This window comes from Filicampus tigris, chromosome 17 (genome assembly GCF_054856515.1).
Source record: "Filicampus tigris isolate MCC_2025a chromosome 17, RoL_Ftig_1.0, whole genome shotgun sequence".
Lineage (NCBI taxonomy): Eukaryota > Metazoa > Chordata > Actinopteri > Syngnathiformes > Syngnathidae > Filicampus > Filicampus tigris.
In genome coordinates, this window is record NC_141233.1 from 4,362,169 (window position 1) to 4,383,380 (window position 21,212).

At 39.8% G+C, this 21,212-nt stretch overlaps 1 protein-coding gene across 1 annotated transcript in view; it reads left to right on the top strand.

The window, feature by feature from the left end:
- The first annotated feature begins 2,478 nt into the window (after window positions 1-2,478).
- The window catches only part of cxadr (CXADR Ig-like cell adhesion molecule), a 51,106-nt gene continuing 32,372 nt past the window's right edge, over window positions 2,479-21,212 (top strand). The window contains exon 1 of the mRNA XM_086012770.1: window positions 2,479-2,689. Coding sequence (XP_085868896.1) covers window positions 2,638-2,689 — 52 coding nt within the window. The 5' untranslated portion in view covers window positions 2,479-2,637. The remainder of the gene's footprint in view (window positions 2,690-21,212) is intronic.

Below are 21,212 nucleotides of genomic sequence, written 5' to 3' on the forward strand. Positions count from 1 at the left end.
ATAAACAGGCAAATGTGAACGGAGTGGTATAAGATCATTATACATTGATATTATTTTTCACAGTCATTATAGCCCTCTGAGGGAAGCCATAATAATGGCGTGCTATATCTGTTGTCCATCATTAATTAAGAAAAATAATTGCAGGAACGCAGTGGAGTAGGTCGGCCTAATGTGAAGGTCACCCTCATTTAAATCAATAGGGCGAAGATTCAACCATAGCCAACTCAAAGGTATATAATATTTATTACTTTATATTAATATTTTATTTAGTATTGTTTACTTTACAGGCAGTTATTTACGTGCAAATAATACTCACTTGACCTATACGACCCCCAGCAATCGTTCATGTGTCAAAACTCTTTGAAGTAAGTGGTTTATCTGAAAGGAAGTGTGCATGCCGCCATCTAGTGGACAAACAACACAATTACAGGTTATTTTATCAGGTTTTGTCTGCAAAAAAAAGGGTCACACATGCAAAAATTCAGCTTTTTGCTGCTTTTCTCAACCGCAAAAACCCATTGATTCGTTTTTGAAAATCATTATAAGTTGTGTCGTTATTGGTCGTTATCTGAACCTGGGTAGTGGTATTGTCATTTTCAGTCGTCAGAAGTGACAAAATGGCCGCCCCCGGAGATGGCTAAAAAGGAGTTGATTCACTCTTATTCCACAAACGCAATATTTATCAGAATGCCTTGTTTCAACTTGTGGACATGCATAGAACATATTCTTGAAAAAAAAATACATATTTGGGTTGACTTTCTTTAAAAATAGAACAATCCATTATCTTCCCTCGAGTATTACATTCAAAGTAGATGCATGTAAAATCAGTTTACAATCAATGTTTGGATTCAAATTAATCTAGTAAGTATTTTAAACATATTTATTTAAAAATATCACTTTGAAAATCCTCAGTTCCACAGAATATTTCCTGTTCTAGAGAATTGAACAGTGATAGGCAAGATGGCAAAATTGTTGCAAACCCAATAAGGAATATCACTTGTTCCTGAATTTGTCCTTGGATAGCAAAGCGTCACAATGCATTTGCTTCACTGTAGACACCACTCTGCCAGTGCAGATGGAGTGCTAAAAATGACGTGTGAATTCAGTGTCTGACATTGTGGGTTGAAGACAGGGAGCAATGTCCCCAAGTGCAACATTCTCAAGGGTACGTTTTTACAAAAAAAGTACAACAATCAAAGAAAGAAATCTAACAATTGTATCATTCAGAAATCAAGCAACTGTATCATTTGTAAAACATTTCTATGTAGTTAAATGATTGTTTGTGTGTGTGTGGGTGTGTGTGTGTCTGGGTGTCTGTGTGTGCATGGGGGTGTGCGTGCACGTGTATGTGGGGGTGCGTGGGTGTGTGCGTAAAGTGACTTGTCAGCGTTTCTGTGCAACTAGCAGGACAAAGTGCATAACTAGTGTGGCTGAATGTCCAACTAGTCCTGACAAAGACCGAATTAGACATACACACTAATGTCTGATATCAAGGCGTGTGTGTGACTGCATGTGTGTGTGTGGCCCTACCCCTCCCCTTTCATGTTGATGATCATGAGAAGTTTGGTGCGTCTTTTCTCAGTTACTCAATCATCTCAGCAGCACTTAGTTGCTCCAGTAGAATTTTGATTTACTTTTTTAATTCAGTTGTTTGTTTGCTTGTTTGTTTGTTTGTTAAATACGCATTAAATCAAATGACTACTTTTTGAAGTATGTCTTTATCTGGGACTAGAATATCTCTTGAGCGTAGAATCTCTGCCAGCACCGTCACGACCGGAAGTGGAAGTCTTTCATTTACTTCTAAAATAGCATTTCGTTATTTTTGCAATAATAATTTTTATTGCGAAATACAATGAAAACTGAAAACGGCTTGCAAAAAAACGCAATAGTCTTGCGTTATTACGCAACCCTAAATATTCTCGTGACGTCCCCTGGCTTGCTGCGGTCCGCATCATCATCATCATCATCATCATCATCATCATCATCATCATCATCATCGTCATCATCATCATCATCGTCGTCGTCGTCATCATCATCATCATCATCATCAGGGGCCGCATTTTTGTGATACAGAATTGAAGAGTGCTTGTCTTTCCATGATTTTAATGCCATCTTAAACTTGAATAGATATGACAAACACTAACATCAAAGTTTGTATTTGTCAGTTCCTGGGTCACACAGTGACCATCAAAAATATAAGACACAATAAATTGTATATATATGCAGTCATGTACTTCTATATAAGTCTGTGGCTGTAGCCCTCTCCTCTACAGCCTCCAGTTGCTTTTCCAGCAGAATCATGGATGTATTTTGGGTAGAAGCAAGGGGTTTAGGTGTTAGGGGTGAATCGATACATTTGCTTGCTAACTGACGCGTTGCCTTTTCGTTGTGATTGAATAATGCAATACCGGCCTCAACCGCCAGATGACGTGACTGTATCAAGTTGAGGCTGGCCGTAGGTCACGTGACACCCTGCGGCTCCGCGTGCACCTGCAGAGAGGAGGAGGAGCGGACTTGACTGGTCTGGATGCTTTGGCGAGAGCACTGCTACCGCCTTTCCCTCTTCAAACACACCACAAGTTTTCCCGAGCAAAGTTTCAACGAAAGGACTTAGACTGAAACGGAACTGCAACGGGGATGGAGGTACCGAACGTCTGCTTGTACTGTTTGCTGGTCAGCATTTTGGCGGGTAAGTTTTTTCTTTATGAAACGCTACTTTGATTCCGACGATCTTTTTTCGGCGGCGAGTGCTTTTCCTCGTCGTGTTATTGGAACGCTAAACCAGTGGCGAGAAACTGGGCACTTGCTTCGTTTAAATTAAAGTGCTGATAACTTTGTTGTAATTTCACGACCTTTAGAAGTAGCAAGATGTGCACAGGATCTACTCGGTAGATGTAAAATAAAAAATAGAACATTTTAAAGAAATGCACAGCTGGGGACAATTCTGATCCAAGGTCAGTTTAGAAAGATAACTCCTCAGAAAACAAGTGTCGGAACTACACGAGTTTAATTGGCTCAATAAATTTCAATGAATTACGTACTTGAGTTTTATATCCCAAATGAAACGTTCCAAATATGCATACGTTGATTTGTCTTCTTGGTCAACACAGTGGCTGGAGGGACTCTTTAACCTGTGGCTGCAGAGCTTAGAAGTGCTCACTCTAGAAAATAAATGGAAGAAAACCTTGGATTAAATTGTGTTGGCTATGAGTTACTATTAGCTCTAGTGACCTTTACTTAAGAGTAGTCTTAAGTTGATAAATGTAATACCAGAAAAGCAAAATAATGAGTGAGGCCAGTTAATGAACAAAAAAAAAGCATGTTCTCCCTATTTTAATATTTTAGTGGTGATTGGCAGTTTACATACCCTGCTTATGTTTGTATTTTGTGTATATTGCTTTAAAACTACATGTGTTGCCGATAAATACATGGGCGTGTTTAATGTCCTGGAATTTACATTGAAACTCACAATACAAACTCCTCCCACTCAAAACAGCAACTGAAGTGGGATTGTGTTTTTGTTTCACAATGTTCTCTGTTAACATGAACTGAAATGCCTTTTGATTTTAAAGAGATGCCACAGAGCTGTGGCATTTGCTTATATCGGGGTTAGAGCCGTCATGTAATAAAGAAATGCTTGAGATTGTCGGGCATGGAGTGTAATACAATGTTTAGATTTAAAGCAATTTTTTTTAAACAATTCTTTTGTCTCATGGCTCACACTGTGCGTGCTTGTGTGTGTGTGTGTGTGTGTGTGCGTGCCAGTTTGGGCTCATTACCATCCTAATGGCAGCGTGGCCTCATCATTTGGGCAATGTTCCACTTCAGCAGTCAAGAACAGTGTCTGTCGGACTGGTAGCATTCTTTTGACAGCTTTGTCTTCAGGAGTAAATAATATCTGTGAACCGCTCTTTAATGGTGAAATAACAAGGAAGGGCAATTCTGCTCTACTTTCTTTGTGCAATTTGACCGATGCAATGCATGGGACTATAAAAAAGCAAAACAAAAATTTGGCAGAAGTATATTAGCTATTAGGGATGGACTTTTAACCCAAAAATCTTCATCAACTTTATCCCTTATTGTGTGGACTTTGTGTGTTTGTTTGTAGATTTTTTTTTTCAGATACACTGGCTTCCTTCCCTATTCAAACACTTGCACATTTAGGTTGACAGATGATTGAATACTCCATCTTGTCCATAGATGTGAATGTGTGCGTGAAAGGTTGATACTAGTCTAATTCTATTTCTTACCCGTTCCTCATATGGTTTCTCTGTGCCTTGCCATGTCTTTTTAACACAGTTTATCAGGTTGTGTGTATGTGTGTGTTTTGTGTCTGTGTGTGTGAGTGCAGTGCTTGTGGATATATGATAAGTGCTGTATAAATAAAATGTGATTGCTTGATTGATTGATTGTGCCTTCTGATCTGCTAAGGACCAGTCCAGGATGTACACCGCTTCATGCCCAAAGTTAGCTGGGATAGCTTCCAGCTCACTCGTGACCCCAAGTGCTCTAAAATATGGGATGTATAGAGACAAAGTACTTGAAAATGTAACAATCTATTAATTGTTGTTTTTAATATTTTTGTCTTAACTTCTGCTGGTGCAACCTAACCCAGCATCTACTGTGTTATTAGTAGCAGTGCCAACACCTAATGCAAACAGTGAGGCATATCTTCCCACTGTTTTTAAACTCACCACTTATAGCTGGCCTTCATTTCCCCTACTACATGAATGTCCCCGCCATGTCTACCACTGGCTCTTTGGGTCAATACTAGAACAATGTCACTGACCTCGGAAAAACAGAAACCTGAGGAAACAGAGCAAGCGCAGAGTGCAGTTACCTGATAAGAGAGTAAGTGAAGGCTGTGGCCAAGACCGGTTGCTTAGTTACCTTTTGAAAACACACACGCACTGATCCTGTGAATGCACTTTGTGTGTGCGCATACATGTTGTTTGTTTCATAAAGCTACCCTCCCCCTTATACACATACACATGTTCTGTTTAGCTAGAAACAAACAGCCCTGTTATTTTAAACACTGAACGCTGTGGGTGCTATGAATAGCTTAACATCTTTTTTTTTTTTTTTTTTTTTTTATAATAGCAGAATAACGGTGGCCATTTTTTTCAAATGACAGCAAATTTGTAATCCAATAGAGCCTATCAAGGTTCAAAGGTGTGACAAGAAAGATTGGTAGGATCCTGAAGATGACAGCCTTTGCCATTGTCATTGACCCCTCGCAGCTCATAATGACTTCAGGTCACATTCAGCATCCGCGACCCAGCCGTCCATTGCCATTACTTCCCTCCTGAAACAGGTTGCACAAAAGCAGCCGCTCACTCTCACCGTGTCCTTGAAAATGAAGCAGGAACATGTGGAATTAGATTACACTCGGGAGAACTGCTCTGTCCTCCACAAACTGAGGATGGGGACGATCGTCCATGAATATTCACAGTCCCTGGGCCTTAATATTTTAGCATGCTTGTGCCTTACGAGCCCAGTGTCAACTATTGTTAAACGATATGGGGATGTGAAATCCTGCTGTTCATCCCTCCACCTCCCCACACTACCGCTTCCCTTTCTTTCCCGTCCATTTCATTTCAGTATCACTCAATGAACAAATTGCTGCCTACTACAGAATGAATTGAATTGATTAATAGAAGTGCTTGTTTCCTGGTTTTGTTAATGGCTGAGCAGCCATTCTGTATTCACGGCTCATTCTGTTCTGACATTTAGGGAGTAAAACTTCCTTCTGGGATGCTGCCAAAACATTCTTGTGGGAAGATATTGGAAAGATTTCCTTAATTCCTTTCTCACTGTCAGTGTTACATTGACAGATATACCACGTACCCAAATCTTTTCTGTTTTCTACCACCTAGGCTAGAACACTCTGCTGGCAGTATTGTTTGATAGCATATAAATTCATGTATTATTTTTTTTTTATCTGATCAGTTGTTTTATGGTCATCTTAGTGACACACATTTGTTGATATTCAATTCAATGTAGGGTGAGTGATACTGGGCCATTGTGTGGTCAAAGAATTATAATTTGAAAGAGACAGTCTAAAACGGGTATGGGCTGGTTCCTCGAGAGCCATATCCTGCCCATTTTGGATTTCTCCCTACAACAACACACCTGATTCAAATGATCAGCTCATCAGCATGCTCGGTAGGAGTTTGAAACGATCCTGATCATTTGAGTCAGGTGTCTTGTAGTAGGGAGGGATCCAAAAGTGGCAGGATATGGCATTCGAGGAACCGGAGTTCCCTACCCCAGCTCTAAAACCTACATATCGTCACTTTCTGTAAAAAACACTTTTGGTGTTTCCGCGTTACAGACATACCATTTAGGTGAAAATAAAAACAAAAACAAAAAAACAGGACAGTGCCGATATCACTGTATGTAACAGTGATAAGTATGTGACAAAACATAGCAAACCTCAGTTGTGACATTTGGACATCTGGGTCAAAAGGAAGAATTTTCCTCTGCTTATCCTTGTAACATATCCGTTTACACAAGGTCATTGAAGTGCTGAATCTGCCAGTACCCCCGAGTCCATTGGTTATCTTGCCACGCTTCTTCAAGGCTGATGAATACCCGCAAAGCACATTCATCACTTAGCCACTTGATGCCCAGCATCTCCAACCCCCTCAGTATCCTTTGCTGTTAATGGGAAATAATAATGAGCTCAGGGACAAATAAGATGTAGCTGTGATGATGATTAAAAGGGGTTTGCATACATTCTTTAAATGATCATGATGGGACCCACCTGAATGGGTTTTTTTCTTCTGAAGATCATTTGCACAGATAGAGCTTTTCAGAGGTTTCCAGTTTAGGATTCTGTAAATACATTTAATTTCTACTAGGGATGCAAGGTAACTGTTTTTTGCCCCCTCCGATACTGATAACCGATTAACTTCCTGCTTCTTCAAACCAATACCGATAACTGCTAACTTTTTTTTTGTACACTACAAAAATATATGTTTTTGCATTTTAAAACAAAAAAAACCATTTCAATCCCACTTCCAACTAATTTAGCGGGATCGGAGGATGATATTAAAAAAATGACTTACGACAATCGACAATCGCCTGTTTTGCTAGTTTCTGAGCTCTTCTCACTTCAGATGGTGAGGCGATGAGCAATCTCAAATGCGCTGAAGTGCCGTATTATTTCCTATTACTAAAGTCGGTCTCGTTTTGTTAAGTGGTTGTTTGCAATCTTATTACTTAAAGCAGACGTAGGACCCAGACAAACAACCCCACTTCATCCCACCACCAGAGAGAGAGCACTTGACCCCATTTTGCCAGTCCATCCACTGTCCGCGACCTGGGCTCCCTTCCCTCACCGTCCCTCCGTCCTTATTCTTAAAAATAATTATCCTCTGTCCTCGTCCATTTTAAGCTCTTCTGTCCTTACTTTTCATCAGTCCGTCCCACCCTCCAAAAAAAAATCATCCCCCAAATAGTCCCAGACAGACGGACCTACCGTTATATTTGTTTTTTTTAAAGACTACAGGTGGAAAATTAATCCAAGATAATGACTGTTGTCTGTTGTATAACAAAATTCCATAAAAAACAAACAAATAAAAAAACCTAACTTTGATGACACCAGCGGGGTGATTCTCAGACTAAATTAAACACAGCTGAGTCTTACAAGGGTTTTCTCAACTCAGTTTGAGGTAGAGGTGGTACCATTCTGACGATTTGCATGAGTCCGTTTTTTTGTGGACTATTATACGTGTATTTTATTATTCAACACTTTCTTTTTCGTAAATATTTCACTGAGGTACAGTGGTACCTCTACTTACGAACGTCTCTTCATACGAAATTTTCAAGTTACGAAATGCCTCAACAGGAAAATATTGCCTCTTGTTACGAAAGAAATTTCAGGATACCAAAGGTAAAAGTATGTTTCCTGAACGCAACATACTCATAGCTGTTCTGCCATTGGCTATTACCTTGCATCTTCCTGGCATCCCATTGGCTAAGAGGGACCTCTACCGTATGTGTCTGTGTGTAGATAGACAAGTAGATAGATATATACATGTATGTGATGGATATATCTATGCAGCGTCCTCATCATTCACCCCTCGGGCCATGAGGTGTTCCGTTTTACGTGAGCATTCACGATGGACCCCAAGAAAGTGATGGAGAAATGAGGAAAAGAAAAAAGAAGAAAATAGTTTTTTGTTTTTTTTTATCCATGCAAACAAAGCAAGAGATAATAGAAAAGTATGAAAAAGGGATGCGTTTGGTCGATCTCGCCAGAGAATATGACCGTAATGTATACAGCCGCCACGTTATTAAATCAGTTCTTTACAAAACGCCAGGCAAAAACCACTTCTGAGAGAGAACCTGAACCAAAGAGGGCAAAAAGCAATGAGGACAGCGATTAAAAGGTATATGACAATCATTTTTATTCTTCACTCTATTCTTTGTTTTTGTTTTTTTACACTATGCACAACTCTCAGTTATTGTGCAATAGTCTAATTGTAACATGTATTTGTTACATGTGTTGAAGCATTTTTATGCTAGAACATTCCTGTCTGAATTTTGGGGTGCTTGGAACGGATTAAGGCATTTACATGGAAAACTTACAAATTTACTCTACTTACAAAATTTTCTTAAGAATTTTCTTCCAGAACCAATTAATTTCGTAAGTAGGGGTACCACTGTACAAATACGTTTCAAATTAAATCATAAATAATACCAAATGTGAATTGTGTGTACAATCTCTCATTTTTACTTTCATTGCTGTAGTTTGGCAGAGCACTGCTGTGTCCTAGATATATCGTTTGGAATCGCAATGTTACAATCTCACAGATTGTTGAGGTTCTCATTGTAGTTTATAGCACACTCGGTTAAATGTGTTTAATGGAAAATATTTTTGATGTGTGGTTTTATTGAGATTTTTATGGCAGTAAGTAAGGTGTTTAACGCTCAGTATACTGAATCTGATGGTGCAGCATGCTCCCACATACCTGTGCGGTACTCTCAAATCTGTCAGTTTCGCTGCCATGCTCTCTTTTAAAAAGGGGGTTTAGGCTTCAGAGAGGAAAACCCCCCATCATCGTATGCTACAGACTTGACAATTTGTCATGACAGCCTATCTTCTGCTGCTAGTTCCAACTATCATTGGGCAAATTATTTTGCAGACAAGCCTTGCGTATTGTGTTCTTCATGTCACATTATCGGTTCATGTCCAGCCATTCCTTCTCAGGGCTGAGTAGTGGGAAGATAATTGCATTGTCTCCTCCAGCAATAAACCCTAGCTCTCCCTTCTAAGAACATTAGAGTTAATTGTTTGTCTAATCTTGAAAAATATTGTGGCTCTGAAAGGGCGCCTATAAGAAGGTTGGGGGTGTTTGAGAGGAGGAGGAGGAGGAGTGGGGAAGTGGGTGAAGCAGCTGTTGATGGAGACGTTTTTAGCGCACCTACCTCATTAAAAAACATTACGCATTGCTCACTATGAATGTGGAAAAAGGCAAATGATGTCTGACGAGTCTCCCTTAATGTGTCTCGATGGGATTTTTTTTAATCACCGATTCACATGATATGTGGACAAAAGTGTTGGGACACATGTACAGTACTAATGGACCATGAAGATCTCGATGCGTTGGCTTTCATTTTCATTTGTTGTGCACTCAGTTGATTTGTTTGTGTTCATTTCATATCCTTCCTAGGGATATTGCGTTGACCCTTTTGCCTGCTATCTGTCTGAAATGTCCTTTTCACCAAAATTGTTTATCTCAGGGTGTCCTGACTCCCGACTATGCCCATGTTCTTCTGTGACGCTTGGTTGACTTGCGTTAATAATCCATTAAATAAAGAAAAGTCAAACATTTTTGTTATCAAATTTATTGCAATAATAAAATGTGCCGGTCATCACAATGCAGAATCTCAAACATGGTTGAATAAATGGACATTATTCAACACAATCGAGTATTTAGATTTCAGCTCTGGTGAAATCTCAGTTATTGACCTTATGAGCAAACTTTCAGAGTTGATTTGCTTAGTGTAGGACAACTCAGACTCGTGTGTGTTTGTCTGTGTGGTAGTGGCGGGGGAGGAGGGAGCAGTATCGACATTGTCACCTTTTCAGCATCGACTAGGTGTGCAGGTCTGTAATTTGACTCTTATGACCCTATTGACCACATTAAATATGCCAATTTATTTTTTAAACTTGTTTGGCAGCTGAAGGAGGAATCAATCACTGTTAGCTGTTCCAAAGCAAAAAAGAAAGACTTAATATGGCTGGCTGTCCTTTTTACCTCTGCATGCCTTTCAGTAATATATGCAGTAAAGGGCTTTGTAAATGGGTGACTCAGCAGTCTGTTTCCCATCATTAACCCAAAGTATAATACAGGGCCTACGCCATTAAAAACACCCAGGAGTCTTAGGCCTTTTTCACATTGTGATTTTTTTCCCCCAACATTTCATAAACGAAAAGTACACTGTTTTTATAGAGTCAGCAAATATCGTACATACCGGTATATATATTTAAAAAAAAGACAGATTCATGATTTACCAGTAAACCATAAACCGGTTTGTCTCTAGATGGATTGAAAAATAGTGAAATAATAAGTTTAGAGTTTGCGTCATGTGCTCACACGTTTGAATGCGTATCAATAACAGTGCCTTGGAACTGAAACAAAATATGTTTTAAGTTTGTTTTTTGAGCTTTTGGCCATTTAGAACCGCTCCAGTGGGGGACACCAAGTGGTTGTATGACTTAAATTTGCAGCCAGGTCTCGACAGCGTATTTAGCTGCATAGCACTTCCACTGTCATCATTTACATACATAAAAATGGTGTACCCTTGTACTTGTGCCTGCGGAGCTATTACATCCATGCTGTCAGTGGATCTGTACTGTATCTTTGATGATTGAGACATCTGCTTGAGTTCTGATGGAACTGTGCCTAAACCACAGCAACTTAAATGCAACACTTAAATCTTTGTATGTAAATTGGTATAATGTTTTAAACAAAACATTTATGTGACATTCTTTTTTTCTGATACTCACAATGTACAATATTGTGAATGTGCTGCTGTTCTAATAAGTGGGCACATTGTGGCCATTCTGCTTCAGTGGTTATTGATAGGTTCTTGAGACACCAGCTGTTAAGTTTATTAATGGAAGCCGTATAAAATTCATGGGGACACGCAGAGCTTTTCTCTTTCATAGGCCAGCAGTTGAATAGAAAGCCCCTATACCAGAGGTCGGCAACCTTTAACTCTCAAAGAGCCATTTCGACCCGGTTTCCACCCACGGGAAAAACACTGGGAACCGCAAACACTTTGACTGAAATGAAATCTGAACATGAAGATGTTTTTTATATATATATTAATGTATGTATCTATCTCTAACTCTATCTTTATCTCATTGCATTAACTTAATTAACTCGTAGTTAATCGCATATTTTATTTACTGTAAAAAAATCCCTTGTTTTTCTGTCCCATTATTTTCTTGAATTTTAATACCCTTAACATGAATAAGAGGATTCATTTTCTTTTGCAAATACTTTATTAAAGCGAAGTCAACCCAAACATATTATTTTTTAAGAATATGCTCAATGCAAGCCCAGTAGTCGAAACAAGGCATTCTGATAAATATTGTGTTTGTGGAATAAGAGTTAATCCACCTGGTTTTAGTCATCACTGGGGGCAGCCATTTTGTCACGTCTTTCAACTAAAAATGATATCACAGTTGCTTAGGACTCACGTAACGACCAATCACAGCTCACCTGTTTTCTGAAACTGAGCCATGATTGGTCGTTATTTGAGCCCTCAGTGCATCAGTGATGTCATTTTCAGGTGACAGAAGTAATAAAATGGCCGACCCCTGAGATGGTAAAAAATGGACGCCATACTGAAAAGTATTAATACACCCACGTGTACCGCTACACTCCTAATAGGCATACACAGGGACTAGCTGCAACCTCATCCTGCGATTAAAATGCATCTACTTGTATTACAGCAAACCACTTGGTAGTTTCTTCCCTGTTTCAAATTCCTTTCATGCAATAAACATTAAAACCGAATCACAACAAACCATGAGACGCACTATTCCTTATTGGACATTAGGTGGGTTCAAGTATTTAAACCGTAAAGTTTGCTTGACAGAGTAGTGAGTAAAACAGATGTAATAAACCAAATCTTTTTTTAATACATTAATAATTTGGTAGTATGCCAGGTTACAACACAGCAGCCAAAAGTCGAGTGAGCTTGAACAGTATGTCTCAAGCAGATTGTCCTCGTTCACACAGTGAAATGATGTGCTGCTTGAGCATGTGCAGTTATTATTCATGGTTTGGCAGTTGCAAATTGACCTGTTAACTGATTTTAAGTTCCAAATTATTTTATTTTTTTGCTCGCAAAACAGCAAGGGCCACCAACCTTTTTGCAATTGAGAGCTGCTTCTTGTCTACTTGTTAATGCAAAGTTGTACCATGCCAATTTGATGCACACTTCTAAACTTCTTAAGCACATAGATTTGCCTTGCGCATGTACTGTGCTATATAAATAAAGTTGGCTTGCCTTCTGGAAAAAAAAAAAGCTCAAATTATCCTTAATTGCATGCAATTGTTGTACACATACTTAACATGTACAATGAACAGACATGCTAAACTGACTTCATGTTTGGTAATTGAGAGGCTAAATGGAAAATAATTCTGCGTCCTATTAAAGTAAGAAAAAAAATAGATAATAATTGTGAGTCACTTAGTCTGACTCTTACTAATGTATAACCGCCTGCATGCTGACTCAGAAAAGCCTTTCCCCGGCCACTGGCTACACTACTCCAGAATGTTTGTACCATTTTGGATGTCATTATCAATCTCTGTACCTTAAGTATGCATTTTTTTCCCTAAATATATGTTTTGTTATAGTGGCTTGTTTACTGTAATGCTACAGTGGCTCGTACTACCCGTGACAAATTCCTTGTGTGTTTACATTTTTTATTTTTTATTATTTTTTTTGCACATTTAGTCAGTAAAGTGGATTCTGATTCTGATCAGAGTCACTTGAGAGGGCACTTGTGTAGCAGGCAATAATGTTGGCTTTATTGTTTTGCTTCTGTTGTTTGTCCTCTTGACATTGAAAATGGGGGATTGCCCTCCATGATCTAGTCATCCATTTTCTTCCTCTTATCTGGGCTCGGGTTACGGGGCAGCAGTTTAAGAACCCAGACTTTCCCATCCCCAGCCAATTCATCCACTAGAGATTTAAATAAAGGTTTGAATTGTATTGAATCTGATTTAATGTTCAGCCCTGACGATTGGCCACTTTGATTTTTTTAGAAGTATATTATTACTATCATGTGTATATCAATGAGCAATCATCTTAATTTCTGTATTTCCCATTATTTATGAACAATTTGCTCTTCAAAATACCTTTGACAGGTTTTTGGGTCGGTTAAAATGACCAACCTAGACAAAATGACAAGTGTTAAAATTCCTATCACGGTTCTACATCTTAATGGGCTTAGTGCTTTTATCTCAACTTTCCGGACTCTTCCTCATCCTGAAACAAATCATCTCATGCATATCTGAAAAGATACGTGTAGAATACATGTTTTTCTAGTGTGCGGTGGCTTACTAGATTGCCACTTGGTTTGTGATATCTTAACTGGTTCAGCAGGGTTATTTTTAACATTCCCAATTGCATCTTGTCACTTAACGTTGTATGTGGAGTACTTGTTTTGTGCCTCCTTCTTGTGTCTGTGCTGAGTGTGCGAGCTGGAGGCATGAATAAACCCGGGGGCCCCTGCTAAGCTGTAACAACAACTGACAGTCTTCGCCTGTGGCGTCCTAGAGGGTTCATCACCCAGGTGTGTTTACTACTTTGGCCTTCAAGAACTTCTGAGTGAAGAAGAGACTCCAGCTTTGGAACATCTGGTTTGGCTGTCCGTCTGTGCCTAGATAAAATGCAGAAAACAAAAAGGGATTATCCATCTTATCTGTCAGCAGCATTCTTATCTTGATGTCCTGATGCAGTGTCTCTCTCTTCACACAGAGGACAGGAAGGAACAGTCTGTGTTGAAACATTCTCAGCAAGTCCTCATTCTGGCTAGTGGGAATGCTTTTGGCAGAATTAGAGCGTTTAGAAAGAAGGGATGCCATGAATGTGTTTGAAAAGGAATGGATGTTTTAGCAGATATTACAAAGTACTCACCATCTCTGTCCATATTCTCCGGGGCTTTCAGCAGTAAACAGATCTTTTCATTGAAATAATGTGAATGTGTTACTGCCTGTGACAGAATGGAGAGAACTGTAAAATGCTGTAAAATGCACACTGCATAACAAACATTGAAAATACCTTAAGCATCATCATGCAGATGTGGAAGGAAATATTGTGAAGTTGAACACACAATGGCAGTAAATGTTGGGCACATAGTGCAAACACGTAAGTGATGTGGCTGTGCTGTGTCTTACTGTCCTTGAAAATGCCAGTATGTGGTGTAGAAATATAATTGATTGTATTGCGCAGATGCTACTAGCTTGGAGCCATAATTAACATCAACAAATGTCTGAGTAAAGTTTCAACTCACACTACAAGTTGATTGCCTGTGACGAAAAGGGCTCTCAGCGTATGGACCGACTTATGAGCCATGACACACTATGTTTGGGTTAATGATGTGCCACTTAATTCCTAAAAAGTGCCTTTCAAACTGTTGAAAACAGTCAAAGTAATTGAGACGGGGAAAAAAAGTGCATTTCAGCTGTCTGTTGATGCAGAAAGACAACACTAACAAGCAACATGCTCTTCGTATCATTGTGTGGGGGGAAGTAGTTGACATAGGGGCATGTGGAACTCATACTTTAACAGTTCCATCCACTCGACAAATTTTTCTAAAAGTGAGCTGTCCAACTCAGGCATGAAACTGTCTTGATTTATGACTGTTTATCTGCCATTTACAAGAGTAGCATCATGCAACGTCCCACAGGCAGAGCCCCTAATATTTAGACTAGAGCCTTTAGGTCACCGTATGAGCTCGAGAGTCATTGAATGGCTCGGGTTATTCCAGGTATGCATGTTTTGACTTGTGAGTTTTTTGTCAGTCACCAAACTTGTAACTCAAAATACTCTTATAAGCAAATCAATTTACTCATATCATATACCAATTTTTTTTTTCCAGTTGAATAATTGAAATATGACTGGTTTCCGCAGTGTTAGTAGTCCAGTTTGCAGATTTAAAAAAAATCTGAGTACAGCGTTCCCTGATTTCATATTGAGATGTTACCCTGGCTCTCAGCTCAACCATGTTGTCATTTGTTGACCAGACACTGGCCAGCAACAGGCTAGCGGTCCTTGTCTTTAGCTTAGCGGGAAGGGTTGTTGTTGCACGTTGTGGAATATGCCTTGCCAAGTGACTGAAACCCCTCATTCACAAGATGACAGATGCAAGCACCAAACTCCAGACACACATAATAACAGCAGGAAAAGCAAAAACAGAAGTTGGGGCTATTACAAGACTATGAGAGTGTACGTCAATCCATTTTATTGACGCGTCAATCATTTGCACAAATGTGATAATTGTCGTGGGACGGAGATGTAATTTATTAATGGCCACTAATGAACTCGTTTACTTTATTTTAAGATGCATTTTGTCACATGGGAAGCATTGAATTCATTGAGCCCATTCTGTTAACATCACGTTTACCCTCAACTGTCTGCTATCTGGCATTTTACTTTGATCTGTATGTTTGTACGTCATTAGTCTACCACTTCCTAAGATTTAAAGTGGACTCTGTATGATTAGATATACGATACTTTCTCAACACACATTGACAGTGCCATTGCCGTTAAATGTTTGCGATTCGTTTCAGATGGTATGAGGAAGTTTCTGAGGAAGGTCACTGGAGGTAGTTCACTGAGTATGGGACTACTCTCCCAGTGCATTCTCACGGATCTTATTTATTGACGAATCAGTTGTGTGAACATGGTACATCAAGAGTGCTTGGCTCTGGAATTTCCAGTCTAAGTCTTTATTTTGAATGTAATTTTGACTTGCCAAAGCAACTTGGTTTTAGTCTGGATGAAGTCGATTTGTAGTGCTGCATTTAAGTCTTGAGTGTTTGATCAGTGTTGCCGCCTCCTGATCACAGTTGGCAGTGTGCCCTGGGGCACTGACAAAAGATAGGCTTGGGGCGCCAGCAGGGGCCCGGTCTGTATCAGGCCCACTGTATTTGTTTTGGGGGATGGGGGTATTTTAGAGGCAGCAGCATAGTCCCCTCCTTTATGTAGAGAAACCCCTGTGTCAGGAGAGATGAGGAGACACCCCATGACTGCACCCTACTGAGCGTTGTGGCTTTCCTGTTTTCTCTTCATAGCATATCGTGTAATTTGTTGAGTTTTAGGCTGGACTTCCGCTGCAGGTCTGATCGCCTAGTGTATGGCCCTATTGTTTGGGTGACAGATTGGCAGTTTTAAAAGTCTGGCTCCAATTATCAGGTTGATCTAATCTGTCTATTTACACTGGAGTGGCATTAAATGATATCCTATTCATATTGGATTTTAATTTTCGCGTGAAAGAGGATATCTGAGTTCATGCATTTTTTTCTCTTTGTGCTTCCATAAGATATCCAAACCAGACACTTTCGTATGATAATTATGTCACTTGAACCATCTTATGCAAATACAGCCATAGTTGATAATGTTTTTTGCGATTTTAACACTGACTTAACTCATTAAGGACGGGAGCGCATAGCAGCGTTTCTACCACTAGAGCGCTGTTGCGTCTTTCTACCTTTAAAGCCGGGAGAGCGGATACGTCTGTCTTTTTTTAATCCAATTCTCTGTCTCTTCGCCAATTTAATGCATCAGAATATACACGTGACTGTGTTGCGAGACCGCGGAGGAAGTCGCAGAATTTTTTTGAGCCATAGGCTAATGGTAGACGCCGTCAATCACTGGGAGCTCGGAGCTCTGAAATAAGTAACGGCAGTGATATACAGTATAGATGACGCGCTTGTGGATTTTGAACCAGTGGAACCAGTCGACCGTTATATGATATGGTTTGTAGACAATGACAAGATTGATATCTATGTAACAGAATAGAGGGTGGTAATTACCACTCGATTTAAAAAAACAAAAAACAAAAAAAATTAAAATAGTGCTTCTATTGCACTGACACTTTGTTTTTACATCTCCGATTGAAACGGTAAATAATAAACTCTGCCTGTGTGAAAGCCACCTGTCTATAAGATCTATATTTCTTTTGGAATTATGTTTCTGTCTGCTACCGGGGCTGAGATATTAATTAGTTTGTAAGTGTTGAATTTCTGGGAAAAAAAAAAAAAAAAACTGGTTTTCAAGAGTAATTCCAAAGGCGACCTTAGGTTTTGGGGAGCTGTTGAGCCAGGCGCTTTAGGCCTTAATGGGTTAATGGCCAACCGGATCACTTAATTAAACCAACACTTATATAATATGCTGCAGTGGTATATCTTTGTGACCATCTTGAATTGAAATTATTGTATTTTAGAAGCCTCATCTCTCCAGTGTTGTCATCCATGAGATAGAAGGTCTGCTTATTTATTTGTGATGTACACATCTATTTTGCGCTGCTCTGAAGTCATGCAAAGTACTTTCACATGCTCTCTAATTGCTCCCTGGGAATTGTGTTCTCCCCTGCAAAATCTGGATGACATGATTTTGTACTTCTCCAGCATCTCTGACTGAAGTGTGGACACCCTGTAATATACTCTCATCCCACTTTTTGGCCATCTACAGTGTATTAGTACATTTTGTAAAGCTGTTTTACAGAGCTGAGCATTTTACTAAAAAATCACGGTCCGTTTATCGCCTTCCGCCTGCAGCCGGGGCACCCTTCCGCTGCCCGTTTATCCGGCATTTTGTTCGGCCGGAAAAAGTAGTAACTGCCCATGGGCCGGTCCACCTATGATTTTAAACGGCTTTCCTTAGCATTTCCAATTACAAACTGTGACCAACTACTGCTAATGTTTGATCCATCTATCTTTGTAATCCCCCCCACCTTCCCCGGAAAAATAAAAAATAACACCTCATATTTGAACAGATGCAGAAGTGCACAGTTATGCGGAGAGCTGGTGGTTGGGCTATTGTATGGGAATTTTAGGGAGTTCACTGGAGCACCTCAGTAGTACAAAACAGTCTGGCTTTACATTTTTCCTCATCATTCATTGACGTCATGCAGGTGGAATAGGGCCAAACGCCAAGCAAAGAAGAAAGAAAATGATCAAAATGGCTTACCTCTTCGAGGCAAGTAGAGGCCGGCGAGGGATCGGCCGAAATGTCATCTCTGACACCATATGGCCCCCAACGAAATGTTTACTATATATGAAGGTAAAAAGGCTTCACCTTGCTGGCGTTAAACTTGGACATCAGCACGAGTTGACCCATCATTCACATTTATTCCTCTGAGTTTTCGGCTTCGGGAAACGAATAAAGAATAAATCCGTCGTATGTGGACGGTCGTAGTGTCAGGAGTTGTTTCATAGCCGCAGTGTTTACTCGGCTTGTTTCTTTCTGAGATAAACAGGCAGCATACAAGGAGAACTAACAGGAGTCGTCTGTGAGCGTGCATCGACATTTGTCTGCAGTCTATGGTGTGACGTCATGCGGCACACTATTAGGACCCGTTAGCTGACCAAAAACATGCCTGATGTGAAACACATGAATCAAGAAGCAGACTTACCTGCATCAAGCGAAACAATAATCCGCAATGTCAGGTTATAGACGATTACAGAGACGGGCGAAAATCCATTTCCGCTTATACTTAATTTGTCTTTTTTGATTTTATTTCCCATTTATCGTTTATCGAAGGCAAAAAGGGTGTCCGTCATAGGCAGATAGACGGACCGGTCCGTCGGCTAGGTGGAATGCCCAGCTCTGCTGTTTTAATCAAGCGTCATTCTGTTCCATTTGCTTCTGTTCCTGTTTAATTTCCTCCAAGACTATACTGTCACTTTTGCAGTTTTTTTCATCATAAGGATGTTATCAGTGTTGTTCTATGGCTTGGCGTCATGCCTATCAGCTTTTACGGCACAGGTAGACATCATATTGTCACTAGGTGTGTGCATGTTATTGAAAACTACCATTTGAATTGTTTGTGTGTAAGTGTGTGTGTGTGGGTGCGTGTGTGTGTGTGTATCTGTCTAGCTATCTAGCTAGCTATATGTGGTATCGAGATCCCGCGATAATGCTCTTGACAAAATCAAAAACATGGAAGTCAGACAAATTGTTGTGAATTTGAAAGTGAATTTCAATAGGTTGGCAGCAATTTCTACACAGTGAAGTGGAATGAAATTCCTACAATATTTTAACTTTTTTTTTTTTTTTTTTTTAAATAAGAATTTTGCAACCATAAACGAACCATGATCAAACCCCTCGTGGCAGAGAGGTTGGGAAACCTGCTTGTGAAATGGTAGTACGTACTTCAAATTAAAAGTGCACTTACCTTGATTGACGTAGCAAGTCCAATTTAGACTTGCTGAGTTTTTCATTAACTGACCATTAAATAAACACCAATGGGAATTGCCATCCCTCCTCCCTTGTGTGTCCCTCCTCTCTTGACGGTAGCTCCTCTATTGCCTCTATTGTTCAGCACCACCAGTTATTTCTAACTGGATGACAGGATTGTAACTCATTTAAATTCCTGAATTATAATTAAGTCACCACCTTTTTATCCATCCATCCTTTTTCCAAACTGCTAATCCTCAATAGGGTCACGGGCGTGCTGGGGCCTATCCCAGCTAATGATAGTTTATCATAGCAGCGGTTGCCATGAATTGTTACATATAGAAAGTCTGGGGACTTTTGCACTAACTATAGCTGTCAATGTGTGTGTACAGTCAACAATATCTTCTGTGTATGTCCACTGCAATGACATCAAAACATGGCCCACAGGCCCCCTGTAAAAGCTGTCAAATGTCCGTACAGCAATGTAAAGTGCGTGCCATTTGTCACCCCTTTATCATTTAATGTCCAATTATGTCAAAACAGCCTTTAGGTCATACTCACTGGGAATTGATGGCCGCACTGTGTGCTAAGTGGAGCTTTCAGGCTGCATTACAGGCACAATCAGAATGGTTCAACATTCCCAGCCCTGTGCAATACTAAATAAACGTCACTACCAAAGCACACAGGGCACACACATCGCTTTAAATTCCTCTGGGTACACTTGGGCGAGTATTCAGAGGCTTCTTTCTGAGCGGCAACCAAGTTAAGAAGTTATCTTGTGCTGTGAGCAAGATAATTGATGTTCTCTCAGGCACAGTCACAGGGGACTGGCTTAACGGTTTGTGATGGCGAGAGTTGTCTAAGCTATTTAATTTACTCATTCCACTGCCCCTAGACTGCAAGTTTACAATAATGAATCACTAATGTAGTGTTTATTTCATCATTATTTCCTATTCAGGAAAATGTTTACTCGCCTCTAGAGGCTGTGTTTGGATTGTTTTGATCTTCGTAAACGAAATCTTTTTCATACATTTTGTATCTGTTTCGTGATCCAGCTCAAATGATTATTTTTTAGATTCCTCGCCAGTGTCAACACAGCACATAAAATTCAGTAAAGTTAAGGCAACTAAATCACATTACATTGTCATTCACCTCTTTCACTGTTGCTAAGCTTTTTCCCCATTATTGTTGACCTGCACCCCCAGCCCTGTGAGCCTTAAATCTTTACCCCTCTCAATGCTCGGACGTAAGTTTCAGACGCATGCACTTTCATGTCATAGGGTGGAGAAAGGAGCTTATGATCCTCGGTGGCCTCTGCCAAAACATTTTGGCTAGGCCAGGACAAGAGCCACAAAAGGTTAGCTTGTTAGACTGTCCTGATTTCAGGGTTTTTTGTTGTCTGTTCAAGCTACAATGTGCAGCATAAACTTAAGAAAACAAAAACATTACTTTCACAATTGCAGACATTTGCTGAAGGAAAGTATTTTCCTACTGCCAATTATATCTCTGTCCAAATGGCAGCATTTATACAGGTTAGTGTTTAAAGCATTGAAAAAAATGAATAGCCAATGAATGACCATTTTTATGGCAAAAGTCTTGGGAGCATTATGCTGCTCAATACACAAAAGAGCTTAGAGGAGAAATTCAGAGATGAAAGAAATGCTCTATATCTGCAACAGTAAGAAAGTAACCATTAAATAAGGAATTTTCTCCAAGTTCCATGGAAATGTAGTCAAATAACCATTCCTAATCCCCATCCAATGCTTATGTAAATACTG